Below are 14740 nucleotides of genomic sequence, written 5' to 3' on the forward strand. Positions count from 1 at the left end.
CGACAAAGTTCACTGTACCAGGAGGACGCGATCGGATAGAATGTGCCTTCGGTAGTGATACCCCACAAAGGCACAAAGGCGGGGATGACCTGGGGAAGTCGATCTGGGGTCAGAAATCCGCGTCCAGACATGGTGCAACGGTCCGAATTTTGCCCTACTTTGAATGCTTTCAGCAACAAATCCCGAAACTTTCAGCCACATCGCTCAACTCCGTTGAAGGCCTAACAATGATGTCTCTACAAGAAGAGGTTTGATATATAAGTGCTCAGGATGATCCAACATTACTCCGCATTCCATCCCCACAGTTCACCTTCACATCAAGACCTCATCCACCGACCTACCCTATACCTTTTGTTCCAACAAACACAACTACAGAGCCATCGACATGGCTCCTCGACAGTCTCTCGACAAACCTCACCTCGACATGGCTCTCCCTGACAAGAGCCACATCGAGCAAATCGAAAGTGTCGAAAATTTCGAAGATGATTCAATCGAAACCCTCGATGTCTCTTGGTTCGTCTGGCTCGTTGCAATCACAGCCTCGATCGCAGGTGGATTGTTTGGCTACGACACAGGAATTATTAGTGCTATCCTGGTATCGCTAGGCACTAGTCTTGATGGTCGCGAAACAACTTCCAACGAGAAGGAGTTGATCACAAGTCTCTGCTCGGGCGGAGCATTTTTTGGGTGTATAATTTCAGGATTGACTGCCGATAAGTTCGGGCGCAAAGGAGCCATATATGCTGCATGCGTACTGTTCTTCGCCGGCTCAATTCTCCAGGCTTCTTCATACAGTATCGCTCAGATGGCCGTCGGTCGTTTGGTGGTTGGCTTTGGTGTTGGCAGTGCCAGTGCTGTCGTACCCATGTACCTTGCTGAAATTGCTCCCACTAAGGTCAGAGGGCGACTTATGGGTCTCAACAACATGTCCATTACTGGTGGACAAGTCCTCTCGTACGGGATCGGAGCTGCGTTCAATCACGTCTCCCACGGTTGGAGGTACATGGCTGGCTTGGGTGCATTGCCCCCACTCATACTTGTGTGCCTTCTTCCTTACTGCCCAGAATCACCTCGTCAGCTCATTTACCACAACAAGCTTGAAGAGGCAGAGGTTGTTATCAGAAACATATACAAGGGCGCTTCAGAGCTGCAGATTCGCAACAAGGTCGCACTCATCAACCAGTCGTGCGAGCTCTCCAAGGAGATCAACGAGTTCGAGACCCGCTGGGCCAAGATCAAGCGACTTCACCAAGGCTCCAACTTTCGCGCACTGCTTGTTGCCTGTGGTCTCGCTTTCATCGCTCAAATGAGTGGCTTTAACACGTCAGTGGTTGAACGCATGTTGAGCCTCGAAACATACACTAACACTCTCGCAGATTGATGGTAAGCGCGAAAAGGCACTTATTCCGTGCTCCAGTCACGAAACTATGAGTATAGATTCACCTGTCGGGTTGCAGATACCAATCTGCTGATTGACAGGACCACGTGAGAGCTCGGCTTCCGAGGGTACCTGCTCGGTCTCAGATACAACTCTGCAATGCGACAGTGAACTGTTTGCTCATCACGATCTCGTGGTAGAGAGCCGCTATACGTACGGAGTGTGCTAACTGCTTCATCACAGTACTACTCATCGACTCTTTTTGCTCTGGTCGGATTTTCCAATCCCGTTGCTGTTGGTCTCGTTGTCGCCGGCACCAACTTCGTTATGACCTGGGTTAACATGATGATCGTCGATCCATTTGGTCGCCGTAAGCTTCTGGTCTACACTGCCTGGGGAATGTCTGCTGGTCTCGTGGCTGTCGCTATCGCCTTCTCCTTCATACCCATTGACCACAAGACCCTTGAACTCGAGAATACAACCGTCACGCCTCCCGCCATCGTCGTGCTTGTGTTCATCATCTGGTTCGTATTCTTCTACGGAGTCTCCGTTGGAAATACTGCCTGGATGTCGACCGATTTCTTCCCAATGGATGTTAGAGCTATGGGAACCATGTAAGTTTATTATGCAATCCATTAGCATGTTTACAGATACTAATTACGCTTGTAGGTGGTCTAGTTGTACCACCTGGGGCAGCAATGTGGTGGTATCAAGTACCTTCTTGTCGATGATGAAAGCTTTTACACCATCCGGAGCTTTTGGATTTTATGCTGGAATTTGCTTCTTCGGCTGGATCTTAATCATTCTCTGCTACCCCGAGGTTTCCGGACTCACACTGGAGGAGGTTCAAGATGTCTTCTCCCATGGCTTTGGTGTCAGATATGCCAGTAAACTCAGAAGGGAAAGGAAGCTTGCTGCCCAACAGCCTGACAACGAGAAGATTTGAATATAGCAAGTTGCCACAAACAAGCAGGAAATCCAGCCAACAGAAGCAAGAGCGACCAGTTGCTTCCATCATGTATACAGAGAACACAGACCCTGGCAGGATCCAAGTGGTGGCTTTGATGATGATGATGATGATGATGAGGAGATATGTAAAGGCATGATTAAGTGGTCGCGTTTAGGGAATTATCTTCATTTGTCAGGAGCAGTTGTGTATGGTGCCTTTGATGTGACATCTGCGTGTTCTCCTCATGACACGTACAGCTGCATGGATCCAGAGTGGAATTCAGACTTCTGCAGAGAGTTGGGATGAAACCGACTCTCGATGGAAGCTGCTCTGGCTTTCGAAGCTGCCTTGATACAGCTCAATGACACGCATCAATCTCTAGCAATCAAGACATGACTACCACTCTTCAGCTCTTGCAAGTCTGTGCTCGAGATTCCTCAGTTGGTTTTCTCGCAAAACTTGTTCCAGTTATCGGCATCCCGCTTACTGAGAAATTCAGCGGAGACAGATTTCCAGGCAATTGCGACCCCACACAGCTAGCCGCAAGCCACCTAAATCCTTCATCTCAAACTCTTTCCAGTCGACACTGGAACTCAATGAACGGTCAGTTTGCCAACTCCAAAACGTATTCGATAAACTTGCAGCTGAATTCGGGCCGATTTCCAACATTCGATAGGTCAGTCGCTCCAGGATCGCTACAGATAGCCCGAATCACAACCTTGCCGTTGTGCATTACCTGAGTAGCTCTATGCGATGGCCCCTGCACTCCCGTTCTCCTCGCATGCCAACCTGGGGCCCCGGGCTGTCCGGTTCGTCGGTATGGACTTGGCCGTCTATCTGCCGTGCTATTGCTCCACTGGTCACGCGGACATCGACATCTGAGTAGAGTGTGTCCATCACCCTCTCAATTCCAGCCACGCCAGGCTAAGGACAGCATGTGCTTCCCGAATGCTTTTCGTTCATGTCTACGAACATACTATCGGCCTTTGGTGTGACACCGAGGTTACCTGGCAATTCCGCGAGCTATGTCGCCACTTGGGTCTTCTGTATGCTCGCCGGGCTGCCACAGCACTGCTATCATAGACACGACCATGCCGACCGGAGTCAAGAGTACAACTCCTCATTGTCGTTTACTATTTGGACACAGCATTGAACACACCAATAGTGGTGCATAAGTACGAGTGCGGAGAACCATTGGCACAACATCAAGCTCGTACAGAGACAAGCAGAGCGACAAGATACTTGTTATGCTTGTGTGCGTGCCACCGCCGTGATCTTACTAGGACCGCCGTTGCAGCTTTCTGTCCGTGCTCTTTTCTACACCCCTTGCCTAAAGACTGGAACAACCATAAGCCGATAACCAATCAAAACAACGCACTAGTAAAGTCAATATGCTCTTCCCCAGTACCCCGCGGTCGATCGCCGTACGGAAGAAAAGTTTAGGCTTCGCGACAGGAAGGCCTCGGGGGCAGTTGATCCGTATAAGAATCTCGAGCAAGGACATGCAATTTCCCAACAGTTCATCTTCAAAAGCCCCTTCTCTTCTGGAGACACCTTCTCTTCCTTCTCATCAACACCAACCCGAAAATAATTGACCATGGCGGATATTCGAAGTGAACCGCTCACCTTCCCCGAGAAGGACGATCTCGCCCATACCAAAGCCATGAACACGACCATCGCGAATGCCAAACTTGCCACCGAGAAGGAACACAACATGACCCTCTTGCAGGGTATCAAGTTGTATCCTAAGGCAGTCTTCTGGAGCGTCCTGATTTCGACCTGTATCGCCATGGAGGGCTACGACGTCTGCCTTCTCGGAGCCTTCTACGCCCATCCTAAATTCAATGAGAAATACGGTGTTTTACTCGCTGATGGAACATACCAAGTCCCTGCGCGCTGGCAAGCAGGTCTCAGCAATGGTGCCAATGTTGGAGAAATCATCGGTCTCTTCATCAACGGTTTCGTCTCTGAGCGCTTCGGCTACCGTTACACCGTCATGACTTGCCTTGTCATGATCGCGGCTGTCACTGCCGTCTTCTTCACTGCACAGAACGTCCAGACTCTTTTGGTCGCTGAGATTCTCTGCGGGTAGGTTACTCATGGACGTAGAAGCATTGTACACATCTGACAACCTCGACAGTATCCCATGGGGAATTTTCCAGACCCTCACCGTCACCTACGCCTCCGAAGTCTGCCCCGTCGCCCTCCGTGGATATCTTACTACATATGTCAACTTCTGCTGGGGTATGGGTCAGGCCATCGGCATCGGTGTTGTGAAGTCTCTTTTGCACCGCAATGATCAATGGGCATACCGCATTCCCTACGCCCTGCAATGGATGTGGCCTGTCCCTCTCATCATTGGTATCACCTTCGCCCCTGAGAGCCCCTGGTGGTTGGTCAGAAAGGGTAGAGTCGAGGATGCTAAGAAGGCCCTCCTCCGGTTGACCAGCCTGAACCGCGAGACCGAGTTTGACGCTGATGAGACCATTGACATGATGGTCCACACTACCAAGCTTGAGGAGAAGATAACTACTGGCTCCAGCTACTGGGACTGCTTCAAGGGAACCGACCTCCGCCGTACCGAGATTGTCTGCATGGTCTGGGCCATTCAAAACCTTAGCGGCAACTCCTTCTCAGGTTATTCCACTTACTTCCTTGAGCAGGCTGGCCTCGATCCCGGCAAGGCCATGGACTTCGCAATTGGACAATACGGTATCAACATGGCTGGTGTGTTCGGCGCTTGGTTCCTTATGAGTGTCGGCATTGGTCGCAGAACCCTCTACCTTGTTGGTCTTTGCGGTCTCTTCACTATGCTTCTCATCATGGGTTTCCTTGGACTCGTTCCTGAAGCTCACAAGGACGCTGGGTCTCTTGCTACCGGCTCTATGATGTTGATCTGGGCCCTCTGCTACCAGCTGTCCGTTGGTACCGTCTGCTACTCCCTCGTCTCCGAGATCTCGACCCGTCGCCTTCAAATCAAGACTATCGTCCTCGGACGTAACCTTTACAACATTGTCGGCATTGTCTGCAGTGTCCTTACCCCATACATGCTCAACCCCAGCGCTTGGGACTGGGGCAACTATGCTGGTTTCTTCTGGGCTGGCAGTTGCTTCTTGTGCATCATTTACACTTACTTCCGTGTACCTGAGCCCAGTGGTCGTACTTTCGCTGAGCTTGATCTGCTCTTCGAGAAGAAGATCAGCGCAAGAAAGTTCGCCAAAACTCAAGTCGATGTTTTTGCCGACAGTGTCGAGAAGGTTGAGGTTCACCACAACGAAAAAGTTGATGTTTGAGTTGCGAGCCGAGTTGCTAACCTGCATTTCAGGTCGGCGTGTTTTGACGTCTTTCCCTTCTGCTTGACTGCTGTCGTTTTTCACGATGTTTCACGAGTTTCATTGTTTATTATGCCGTCCACGATTTTGTACATAGCGTTTTACTGTAGATACCACATAGCCTTGATGGAGAGATACCCTTTTTATAATCATTTCTTGACTGCTATTACTTGCAAGCATTGAATTGCCTCGACCATTCAGTGGTGTGATCCATACCTATGCCTGTGTGTTTGAGGCGCTGTTAGGACCTCTTACATCTGCTTGCCGCGTCTTTCCGGTTCTGTTGGGACATGAAGGCGACATGCGTTCATAGCTTCGGCGAAACGATGTTCCAGCGAGGAGTGCTAGACGGGCGCGTCGCGCTCCTGAATTGGACACATCCTAAAGAATTGTAGTCACCCGAGGATACCTTTGACACACCCAGACCGATTGATGCAAACGGAATCGCAGAATATTCGTGAGAGCTCAGTTCATATATTGGAAACGCTTCATAAGAATCAAACCTGAGGTGGTCGAGAAATTTCGCTCCAAATCTCGAGCAGAGAGACGCATCCTAGCGGGTTCTGGTTCATAGAATTGCCCGAGCGCTTGAGGAATCGTCGCTTCATTGAGTGTCGGCCTTCCGCCCAAAAATACTGTCTATTACAACAACCGACTGGAATGTTGCATGCTACAAGACGAGAATTTTCATGACATGATTCGCATCATACCGCACACTGTTCAGAAAAAACGAATACTCTCTCGCTTAGGACGATAGCGCAAAGTGAAGCGCTAGCGTGGCCTGTGCTTTCTCTCGTGTGATAGGTGCAAACGCGCATGCCCGATCACCCTTGTGGTATCTCTCGACTTAAGCACCTTTAGCCTTCATCGCGTTAAGGGAAACCCGACGCTCTTTCACTAGGAGCTTTCGTTAGCACACCTTGCTTTCTCACATCCACCACTCTGTTTCTCAACACGATCACGCATTCCTCTCACAATCGTTTCGCATCTGGAATCCAACCACTTCATTCGCTGCTGACCGAACAATCATTCGTCAGTGGTGACTTGCATTACGCGTCACTTAAGCAGAAAATGGCGCCGAAAGTTGGAGATTATTTGAAGCGCTTAGGCTTGCGAGGCGCTGAAATCCGAAAAGGCGAAGGATGGAGAACTCAAGAAATCAAGGATCTGGAAGCAGACATCAGAGCCTTTTATCAAAAGTATGAGCCATACTTGAAAAGAGGTGAGGACTACCCTGTTGAATTCGATACCGACATCGATACCGTTCTCGCGAAACACGGCCCCATCTTATGGCCCGATGGTCCGCGCGACGAGACAACCACAAAGTGGCTGTGGGCAGCGGGAGAGATTGACGAATATCCTGAAGACCTCTTCTATTCTCGTCATATCCACAAGTAAGTGTTGATTCACCTAAAATCTGACTTGTCGATCGCTGACCAAACAAAAAGGATCCAACCAGTCTTGCGAGCACTGCTCATCTTCAGAGTGTCGATATATCGCAGCAACCAAAGACACGCTGAAAACAGAAGGCGCGAGGCGGCAGCTGCTGCTGCAGCCGGCGTCACCTCAGGAAGCCCGCCTCCCCCGGGCGATGATTTGACCGACTTCGACAACTCGACCGTCGCGCCTTCTCTGGTTCACACGATCAAAGTCGAAAGCGATGAAGGTAAAGCTAGACTGCAGGACATTCTCAAGAACGAAGAATTCAATCTGCGAAAGAGAAAAGAGCAGACCAACTCGCCACTGGGCTCGATCAAGCGACTGAAGCAAGCCAAGTCAACACCTATCAAGGATCGCTACGTTCATCACATGCCTACCTGGACCACGACCAACCGTGAAACCATACATGTTGCCAACCCGCAGCATCTGGAGAGTGGACATAATTTGCTTTTCGCAGCAGCATCGGGTCCCGCGAATGGCTTCGTACCTGTCAACCACACTCAGCAAAACGAGCAGCCAATGCAAGCCCATCAACAACAAGCTTTGGAAAGCGACGATGATGGATCTGTAATTGGCAGAGCTGCCTTCAGCTTGCATTCGAGTGAAGCTAGTTCCCCAACCAACGCAGAGAACCTCCCTCTACCTGATACCCCTGGAGAAGGCGCCCTGCCCTCGCAGTATTCGCTGCCTCAAGACACCACTTCGAGAGCGGAAGAAGGCGCGATCACGACGGGACCAAATGCTCAGAAAGTCCCGCATTGTCCTGCAGGCATGCCTTTGGAAGAATCAGCACCGCAGACATCTCGTGAATCGATCCCTTGGTCGCAAGTAAAGAAGCGACGAGCCAAGAGGTCAAAGATTGCCCTCCGACCAATGCTGGACAACGAAGACACAAACAACACGCCCGAACTCTCAGCTCGTGGTAGCCATGCCATGGACGGTCTGTCTAAGCGACTTTCGATCGCTGACTCAGAGTCGCCCATGCCTACTGATGAAAATGCTAGCACAGAGAGCCGAAGACTTGTGAGAAGAACTCATGTTCATACTCCTGCATCTGAACCATCTAAGCACGTGGCGACTACTGCCTCGGTGGGCGCCAGTCCAAGCGTCCAGCTACCGAACACTCAGCAAGAGAAGCCTCTCACACCGCTCCTGACTCAGCCGCGCACATACCAAACACCTTACGCAGACGTGCAGCCTCTCGAGCCTACTCAACAGCCTGCTGCGACGCCAAACAGCCTTGCTACGCCCAGTCTGCACCCGGCGCCAGTCGACTCGCCTTTCACAAACCTCGCTCCAGCCACCATCAACCAACAATCGTCCACCGGCGATACGCCCCTCTCGGCGAAGCTCATCACCAGGCACTTTGGAAGAACATTCGTTAAATTCAACCTGACTGTCAACAATCGCTCGTCTCTCAAGATGATCAAGCTCACCGATTGTCTCGATGCCGTCATCCTCCACGAGACTATCAACAATCGTTTCAAGCATACGCTTGCCGGTCTGGTCCCTTCGGAGATCATCTTCACTTCCAATGATACCGACTATGATATTGGTGCTGACGAGGGCGGACAAATCTTGTGGGAAGAGTTTCTGCAGACTCTCGTCGACACTGCTCCTCAAGGTACCTGCCCTATCGTCGCCGAAGTCAGAATCTGAGCTTCGACAAGACATTCATCCCCACTCCAGCAAGGCCGAAAGTGGCTTTGCTTTTTCACTTTTTCTTTTTGCGATTCTCTGATTTACTTTTTTTTCTTGCGGTCGATGCACCAACAACAGCATAGACTCCAGATCACACGATTATGGTACTATTGGCGCTAATCACAGACCTTTGCCACCCCTGACCTCCAGTCATTCTTGAAGTACAGGCAGGAAGCGGACAAAGGAGTCATATCTTTCAAGGAGTTTCGGGATCATTGCTTTTGACTTGCTAGCATAATTACATACAGCACACGGGCATAGGCTTAACATGAGCTTATAATGACGATACTCTTTTTGAATTAACACGTTCGCTATAATTGACAATCGTGATATATACAGACAACGCATTACGAAGTGGCAGCAGTAGAAACAGGCTCCTCCTTTTTCTCCTTGATGCCCGTTTTCGTCTCTGTATGCTCCTTGCTCAAATGACTTCTGATAATGAAGGCACTAGCCACGAATCCGAACGCGCTGATTGCCGTCATAAGAATCCAAGTCCTCTGCAGACTAAATGCAAAAGCCTCCTTGACCGCATTTCTCTGTCCCATATCAACGATATCCTTGATCATCTCCACGTTGGCCGCTGCATCTCCTCCTGTGAATTCGGAGAGAAGTTTGGGTGATAGACCAGCGGCGCGGAGGTTGGCTCCTCGTGCGGCCATGGAGTTTTGGATCACGACACCTGCGATCACTATGGACATTGAGGTGGCGAGGTTGCGGATGAAGCCTAGTGTTGCCGTTGCGGTGGCTACATCGTCTTGTGCGACCAGTGCTTGCATGGCGATTAATGGGGGCTCAAACAGCATTCCTGCACCGAGTCCTTCCACAACTTCCAAGCCGAGAATGGTGGCCAGAGGTGTAGAGGCGTCGATGTAGATGTAGAGGCCCATGCCGAGGGTGCAGAGAGCCATGCCTACCCAGATCAATTCTTGATAGCGGCCGGTCGTGTGAATTATGACGCCGGACATGATGCCCATGAATGCTTCGCAGAGAGTCAAGGGCAGAATGTAGATTCCTGAGTGGATTGGGGAGGCTTGTTTGACGGATTGGAAGTACAAGGGTAGGTAGTATTCAGCTGCGATGAAGATCTGTGAATCTCGTCAATGAGGATGTGGTACAATGGTGGCGGTGAATAAACTTACGAAGCCATGACAGAAGGTTACTACGAGGACCGCAACGTTCGAGGGATGGCTGAACACTCCCAGTGGCATAAGTGGATGACGGGCAAACCTTTTCTCACTCAGGATGAACAGACCGCCCATCACAATACCGAATACAATCAAGCAAATGACCTTTGGAGATGACCATGGAAAGATGACACCACCAAAGTCGAGACCGAGCAGAAGCATTAGAGTCAACCCGAGAATGCACAGACTACCCAAGAAGTCGATGGCCTTGAGACCTTCAACGACCTTTGTTCTCGGGTTATGGACGTCGAGGAAGAAAAGAAGGAGGAAGAAGGTAGTGCCTGAGACTGGCAAATTGATCCAGAAGCACCCTGACATTCATTAGTGACATGATCTCGACAGGAATTTCAGCCAACTCACATCTCCACGAAACAGTTTCGGAAAAGACACCTCCAAGGATGGGACCAATGCCACCAGCAAGGGCCCACATGAATTCCATGAGTCCGATGAATAGAGTACGCTGTCTCATGGAAAACAGATCCGAGGTTGTAATGATGGTAAGCTGGATCAGAGCTCCACCAGCGATACCTTGCAGAGCACGTCCGGCGATGAGAACAAACATACTGGGCGCTGTAGCACATATGATCGAGCTCACAAAGAACCATGCTACGGATACCAAAAGAATTGGTTTTCTGCCCCAAATGTCTGATAGTTTAGCCCTGGAGATGTTAGGTCGTAGCGGTGTCTAGAAAGCATGATGCATACCAGATAGGAGCCGCAGCTGCGTTGGCCAACAAGTACGCAGAGCCTATCCATGTGTAACCACTTGCAGAGTGTAATTCAGAGGCAATGGTTGGCAATGCTGTCGACACAATTGTTTGGTCCAAAGCTGCGACAAAGAGAGCAAGCTTCACAGTTATCAGTAAGTCGATCTCGATGCAATGGTAATAACGCGACCTACGTTCAAAGCCACCAAGATGGCAGCAATTTGAAGCTTACTCCTCGGTACATCTGCTGGCGAAACAAAGTCCATTTCCTCAGGCTTGGGACGCTCAGGTGTGGAGTGCGAAGGCGTTTCTCCAACCAATTCATCTCTCGACATTGAAATTGGATCAGCCATCGTGATAGCGAGTCAAATCTACAGATCACGATCGCTCAGTACAAGAAAGAACGAAGAATACAGCGGTATATACAAAATTGGCTGCCTTGTCGTCAAGAAAAGGGCGCCTCAAAAGTCGAGGAGTCATCGTCGTGATTTCGGCAATTCCAAGAAAATGTTGTTTTTGCATGACCATTTTCTCCGCAATCTGCATCATGATTTCCTGATTGGGGCAACGCCGATGTGCTTAGCCGGCCGACGGCCTCTTTAGCCACTGCTTCTGAGCCAACGTCTATACAAGCTTAACTTCTTCGACTGTGTGCACATGGCATGTAGTCCACAGGGAATGTGGAAGGTCTTGAAGATCCGGTACACTAAGAGCTTCTGTCAACTCTTACTTGGCCTGATACAGATCACGGTGCTATTTGATGCCTCACATGGGTCACGAAGCAGCTCGTTACTCAATCAAATATGAGACTGATGTCTGACTGGGGAACCATCTTTCACAATGTTCAATTCAAAGCTCGATATATGCTGTGAGTAGGACGTATCACGATTACAAGACATAGACAGTCTACTATGCTTAATGGAGGATATGGTATGGTTGAGACCATTTTCATTGGAAGCGAGACAACTTTAAAGAAGTGTGGCAATATAGGTGCTAGCCATGTCTTTCGTGGCAGCTACCAGCCAAGAACAGCATCGCAGCTTCTTCTCCTGCGACATTCACGTTTTGCTTAGGCGTTCGTTTGTTTCGGCCCTCGTTTGTTTGCACGCTTCTGTCCCTCCAGCCTCACGCATTTTCCCAATTCACACCACCAAGCACCGCACATCTTATTATCCCATCACCAGATCATCATCATTGGAAGACAGCAGGCGCATTCTCCACATCATCAACCGCCGCGATGGATACGATCAACGACGAAAATGCCCCCCCTGACTGCAACATCAATACCAAAAACACCACCACTTCCAATGCTGGTCATGAAGTGAAGTCTTTAAAGAGGCTGAGTGACCCTCTGTCTGTCCGCACTGACAACAGGCTCACCTCGACTACCAACGAAACCCAGCAGCCTTCTGAGATCATCAAGCAAGAAGAGCACGAATCTCTTTCGAGCCCCGCGAAGAGCGACAACGACGTGATTGGAGACGATGACGCCAATTTGACTGAGATGTACTCGATTGACGGAGACTTCGACGACGAGCAAGGGGACGGCTTTGACGATGACTTTACGTACGACGAGGACGACGACATTCCACTCGAGGAGGACCCCTTCTTCGGCAATGTTCAAGCCGAGACTTGCCCCGGTCAGCCTACTCAGGAGCGACTGGATTTCATCGCCAGAGCTGTGGAGGAAGATAAGGCTAAGGAAGCTGCTTGCGGAATCCCCCTTCCCGAGTCTCCTGGCGATCTTCTCGCTCTGGAGTCTCCCGGCGAGCATGCGCAGTCGTCGCGTGATGCCCCTCTTGTACCCTTCCAACCACCTCACCCCCTTCTCAACGAGCAGATTCACAACGCAATCGAGATGGTTCTCGAAGTCAGATCATCTTATGGTGGCGATGTCTTCTTGGTCATCCAGCCAATTGAGCCCCTGTACGAGATGAAGTTGAAGTTCATCCAGGCCGTGGGCTTAGATGTCCAGCCCGGAGCTCTACAATTCTTCTACAATGATCTTCTCATCGAGGACGACCACACTGCCAAGAAGGTCCGTAGTCCTTTGGGTCATCACTCCAGGCAACTTGCTGACGTGATACAGATTGGGCTTACTTCCGAGTCACTCATTCACTGTCAGAAGGTCGGAGCGATGCGCTACGACGTTCTCATGCCGAAGACCTTGTGGTAGACTCCCTAAGTCGGGCATGTCAAGGCTTGTATACTCTCGGCGCCGGTTGGGTGGACTACAGGTGTTGGAGAGGTCGACGTGTGGTTCCGTACGCCACGCTCACCACAAGCTGTCATGTTGACATGCAGATCTGGTTGGCGTTTGTCCGCAAGTGTCAACCTTCGATTTTGTCAATGCTCTGCAGTGGCTCGTTGAAGAGTTGATCTTGAAAGTGTTGGAAAACTGTAGTATCAAGTCGGTTGTTGGAGAAGAATTGGACAGAGGTGGCAGATGAGAAATGAACAGTAAAATTGGGGTATCAAAAGGCGTTTATACATTCTCAGAAAACAGCATCATCAAGTTAGATGGACCAGCCGGCAGCCTTTTTCTTTTTCTTCTGCTGCTCTACCGTGGCGTTGTATTCGTCTTGTTGATCTTGTAGGTTGAGGGGCTCAAGGTGTTTGGCAAGGTTTGCAGCGGTGAGAGCAGGTGCAGAGTCTTGGGGTCCTAGGCTTCCGAGCTCTTCTGCCAGCTTGGGGTCGTCGACTTGAGGGTTCTCGAAGGAGTCGGCGTGTGTTTGCTCAGCGAGCTCTTCCTCTGTCTGATCTTCCTTTGCGGCTCGTGAATTCGATTCTTCGTCCTCCTCTTCCTCAGACTCCTCCTCTGAGTCGTCCTCGTCGTAGTCTTGATCAACCTCGTGACCGTCTTCCTCGTTATCAACGGTAGGGTCCTCGTCCTCTTCTGCTTCGTTGCGGAAGCCTACAGCCTCGACGAACCTGTCCAAGTCCTTTGCCATCTTTCTGCTGAAACCGGTGGCTTCAACCTCGATATCCAGACGCTTGCTTTGGTCTACGTCCTTGATTGCGTCGGCGAAGAAGGGTCCAGGCTCGTCGGAGGTGAAGCCGAAGCGACGGGAGAAGAAACGCTTGATACAGTCGACATCACGGTTGAAGTACCATTCGGCGTTCTCGTGTGTTGTAGAAAGCATTTGAGGGAAGTCGATGAGGATGGGTGTGGACTTTTTGGTGACGGGATCCTCCTTGATGAGCAAGTTGAACTCGTTGAAATCACCGTGGATCAAGCCGACTTTGGCGAGACGGACAATCAACTCCATGAGTTCGCCGTAGAGTTTGAGAGGGTTGGAGACATTGTCGATGGAGCGGAGAGGGAAGGAGTCGATGAGTTCCATGACGAGAGTGTGTCTGGTTTGAGCGATGGGTTCGGGGACGGGGAAGCCTTCGCGCTTGAGGACTTGCATAAAGGCGTATTCCTTCGTGGCTGCCAGGCGACTCAGGTACATCCATGATCCACTGGAGCGGTTGCGCAGGTAATCGCGGTTTGCCTTTACGGTACGGAAGGAGATACGACCCAGTCTGTGGAGCTTGAGGACGAGTTGTTTGCCGGTAGGATCTGCGACGACGAAAATATCCGACTCTTTACCGACACCGATTTGGTTTCCTAGACTGAAGACGGCGTCTGATTTGCGAAGGGTGTTGAGGGAGAGGTAGTCGAGACCACCGTAGGTCAGGCGGTACCCGTCGTATTTGGCGTTCTTGATCTTTGCGACGAGTCCAGATTTGGCGAGAGTCGCGATACTCTTGTGTACACCACTGCCTCCTCTCAGACCGGCGATTTGAGCAATAAGTACAGTAGGAACAAGTTCGTGGTTCTTGCTGCCCATTTCAACCTTGATGCCTTGTCAGTGCTAACTCTGCGTGGTGGACACAATGCAGACATACCGCCGTGAGGACACGCCAGTCCTCGGCTGTCAGGTAACGTAACTGTCTCGAATCCAACTTCATCTTGTCGTTTGTCTCTCTTCTAATTCGTGCAACAGGAAATAATTGCCTTTGGCTTCAAGAAAATCGCAGCGGGGATTCGACTTCTGCCA

At 50.5% G+C, this 14740-nt stretch overlaps 6 protein-coding genes across 6 annotated transcripts; 4 read left to right on the forward strand and 2 right to left on the reverse strand.

Annotated features, from left to right (window-relative positions):
• The first annotated feature begins 201 nt into the window (after window positions 1-201).
• AUEXF2481DRAFT_93779 (uncharacterized protein) lies at window positions 202-2802 on the forward strand. Its single transcript, XM_013493857.1, has 4 exons — window positions 202-1323; window positions 1377-1383; window positions 1622-1992; window positions 2048-2802. Exons 1-4 carry the CDS (start codon window positions 386-388, stop codon window positions 2322-2324), a joined length of 1593 nt encoding a protein of 530 aa, XP_013349311.1. The 5' UTR covers window positions 202-385; the 3' UTR covers window positions 2325-2802.
• Window positions 2803-3831: 1029 nt separating this feature from the next.
• AUEXF2481DRAFT_35048 (uncharacterized protein) lies at window positions 3832-5712 on the forward strand. The gene is made up of 3 exons (XM_013493858.1): window positions 3832-4415; window positions 4468-5584; window positions 5653-5712. Exons 1-3 carry the CDS (start codon window positions 3925-3927, stop codon window positions 5665-5667), a joined length of 1623 nt encoding a protein of 540 aa, XP_013349312.1. The 5' UTR covers window positions 3832-3924; the 3' UTR covers window positions 5668-5712.
• Window positions 5713-6730: 1018 nt separating this feature from the next.
• On the forward strand, window positions 6731-8758 carry AUEXF2481DRAFT_692 (uncharacterized protein; the record flags this gene model as incomplete). The annotated part of the gene is made up of 2 exons (XM_013493751.1): window positions 6731-7053; window positions 7108-8758. 2 exons carry the CDS (start codon window positions 6731-6733, stop codon window positions 8756-8758), a joined length of 1974 nt encoding a protein of 657 aa, XP_013349205.1.
• Window positions 8759-9081: 323 nt separating this feature from the next.
• On the reverse strand, window positions 9082-11153 carry AUEXF2481DRAFT_104227 (uncharacterized protein). Its single transcript, XM_013493860.1, has 5 exons — window positions 10889-11153; window positions 10693-10835; window positions 10348-10646; window positions 9943-10298; window positions 9082-9888 (listed from the first exon to the last, which is right to left on the reverse strand). The coding sequence occupies exons 1-5, from the start codon at window positions 11045-11047 to the stop codon at window positions 9148-9150; spliced, it is 1698 nt and encodes a 565-aa protein (XP_013349314.1). The 5' UTR covers window positions 11048-11153; the 3' UTR covers window positions 9082-9147.
• Window positions 11154-11849: 696 nt separating this feature from the next.
• Window positions 11850-13085, forward strand: AUEXF2481DRAFT_160495 (uncharacterized protein). The gene has a single exon (XM_013493861.1). It carries the CDS (start codon window positions 11932-11934, stop codon window positions 12868-12870), a length of 939 nt encoding a protein of 312 aa, XP_013349315.1. The 5' UTR covers window positions 11850-11931; the 3' UTR covers window positions 12871-13085.
• Window positions 13086-13210: 125 nt separating this feature from the next.
• Window positions 13211-14651, reverse strand: AUEXF2481DRAFT_60886 (uncharacterized protein; the record flags this gene model as incomplete). Its single annotated transcript, XM_013493862.1, has 2 exons — window positions 13211-14536; window positions 14589-14651. 2 exons carry the CDS (start codon window positions 14649-14651, stop codon window positions 13211-13213), a joined length of 1389 nt encoding a protein of 462 aa, XP_013349316.1.
• Window positions 14652-14740: the final 89 nt, after the last annotated feature.

The sequence above is a fragment of the Aureobasidium subglaciale genome (genome assembly GCF_000721755.1).
Source record: "Aureobasidium subglaciale EXF-2481 unplaced genomic scaffold scaffold_0, whole genome shotgun sequence".
Classification (NCBI taxonomy): Eukaryota; Fungi; Ascomycota; class Dothideomycetes; order Dothideales; family Saccotheciaceae; genus Aureobasidium; species Aureobasidium subglaciale.

Bases quoted from the DNA above. Each gene is read 5' to 3' on its own strand.
- AUEXF2481DRAFT_93779 (XM_013493857.1), top strand. From the start codon at position 386: ATGGCTCCTCGACAGTCTCTCGACAAACCTCACCTCGACATGGCTCTC. The intron at 1,993-2,047 runs GTAAGTTTATTA...TTACGCTTGTAG, and splicing joins GTTAGAGCTATGGGAACCAT to GTGGTCTAGTTGTACCACCT.
- AUEXF2481DRAFT_35048 (XM_013493858.1), top strand. From the start codon at position 3,925: ATGGCGGATATTCGAAGTGAACCGCTCACCTTCCCCGAGAAGGACGAT. The intron at 4,416-4,467 runs GTAGGTTACTCA...CAACCTCGACAG, and splicing joins GTCGCTGAGATTCTCTGCGG to TATCCCATGGGGAATTTTCC.
- AUEXF2481DRAFT_104227 (XM_013493860.1), bottom strand. From the start codon at position 11,047: ATGGCTGATCCAATTTCAATGTCGAGAGATGAATTGGTTGGAGAAACG. The intron at 10,647-10,692 runs GTATGCATCATG...TAACATCTCCAG, and splicing joins GCAGCTGCGGCTCCTATCTG to GGCTAAACTATCAGACATTT. The intron at 10,299-10,347 runs GTGAGTTGGCTG...AATGAATGTCAG, and splicing joins CGAAACTGTTTCGTGGAGAT to GGTGCTTCTGGATCAATTTG.
- AUEXF2481DRAFT_160495 (XM_013493861.1), top strand. From the start codon at position 11,932: ATGGATACGATCAACGACGAAAATGCCCCCCCTGACTGCAACATCAAT.